Source organism: Condylura cristata, unplaced genomic scaffold (assembly GCF_000260355.1).
Source record: "Condylura cristata isolate star-nosed mole 26May11 unplaced genomic scaffold, ConCri1.0 scaffold00015, whole genome shotgun sequence".
Taxonomy (NCBI): Eukaryota; Metazoa; Chordata; class Mammalia; order Eulipotyphla; family Talpidae; genus Condylura; species Condylura cristata.
In genome coordinates, this window is record NW_004567116.1 from 276,219 (window position 1) to 277,668 (window position 1,450).

The 1,450-nt window shown below is 75.3% G+C and overlaps 1 protein-coding gene across 1 annotated transcript in view; it reads right to left on the reverse strand.

The window, feature by feature from the left end:
- Window positions 1-1,450, reverse strand: part of TPCN2 (two pore segment channel 2) — a 27,059-nt gene that overhangs the window by 7,572 nt on the left and 18,037 nt on the right. Inside the window, exons 16-19 of the mRNA XM_012725111.1 lie at window positions 1,285-1,384; window positions 754-825; window positions 386-459; window positions 33-111 (exon numbers count right to left, since the gene is read on the reverse strand). Of these exons, the coding sequence (XP_012580565.1) occupies window positions 33-111; window positions 386-459; window positions 754-825; window positions 1,285-1,384 (325 nt within the window). The remainder of the gene's footprint in view (window positions 1-32; window positions 112-385; window positions 460-753; window positions 826-1,284; window positions 1,385-1,450) is intronic.

Here is a 1,450-nt window from a genome sequence, read left to right on the forward strand (position 1 = left end):
GGCGGGCGGCGGGCGGGCGGGCGCGGACTCACCGCAAAGTCGTCGAAGTTGTTGGACCAGTACTCCAGCTGCTCGTAGCTCCCGCAGGGCGCCGAGCCGTTGGGGGCCAGGCTGGGGACACACAGGGTCACCGCAGGGTCGGCACCCACCGCTGGCAGCCTGCAGCGTCCCCACCCGCCCGGAGCCCTGGGGCCTCCAGAAGCACCCCAAGGCGCAGCTCCGCAGGGTGGCGTGGGCCAGCGTGGCGCGGACACGGCACCAGACGCAGCCAGCAGCCGCCGCGGGACAGCTGGGGGACAGCCGGGGGGCACCCACGGGCAACCGCGGGCCCGGGAGGGCACCCTGGCACCCGGACGCACGCCCTCGGGCGCTGGCCGGCCCTGACCTGCTGTTTCCAGGAGCCACGATCACGCCTCGGAACAGGGCGATGCCGACGACAGCAAAGACGTAGTACACCACCTGGGGGCGGCTGTGTCAGGCGGCCGCGACTCCCGTGCCCACGGCAGAGCGGGCACGCGGGCGGGGAGGAGGAGCCGCTGCCAGGGAGCCCCAGAGGTGGAAGTGGGGGGCCGCGGCGTCCGAAGCCCAGGCTGCCCCCCCGCCCAGGACAGGTCTGGCAGCAGGCCCCTCCTGCAGCTTCCCCATCTACCGGGGCGCCCGAGGAGCACCAGGGCGGGGCGGGGAGCCCTGCCCTGTCCCCACGCGCAGGGGAGAAGGGCACAGCACCCGACGCGCCCTGCCCAGCCGACTCACCACCAGGACGCCACCGAACGCTCGCATGTTCCTGATCAGGTCCAGGATGGTGCTGGCCACCACGGCCATCAGCTGCAACAGATGGCACCTGAGCCCCCGCCCGGGTGGCAGGAGGGCGACCCGGCACCTCGCACGCCGCGTCCGTGAGCCCCAGGCCAGGCCCCGCTGCCCGGCAGTCTCCGGCAGGCCCTCGGGCACCCCGACCCAGGACACAGGCGCCAGCCCCCCGACCCGCTCACTCCTGCCCAGAGGTGAGCCGGCAGCCGTCCCCCTCCTTCCTGGCAGGGGCCTGCAAGCACCCAGCCTCGGTGCCTTCGCCCGCGTCAGCACAGCCGCAGAGCCGAGGCCTTGCCACGGCCCCAGTGGCGGGAGAGGCAGGATCCAGGGCGCCGGAGCAGGGGCCACCGGGGGCCCTCGCCCCGCCCCCGGCCCCCCGCGCCCTCGCCCAGAGCAGGCCTGGGCAGCCCTCTGGCTGCGGGGCCCAGGGCCCGGGCAGCCCTCCACGGCCGGGGCAGGCCACGGCGGCCGCACCTTCATGCTGGGGATGACGCGCAGGAACCGGAACACCACGAGCATGTTCAGCAGCCGCAGCATGTCCCACAGCGACAGCAGGCCCCGCGCCTCTGGCTTCCTGCGGAGACGCACGGCCCGAGTCGCCGAGACCGGAGGCAGGCGCCCCCCGCAGCCCACGCAGCGC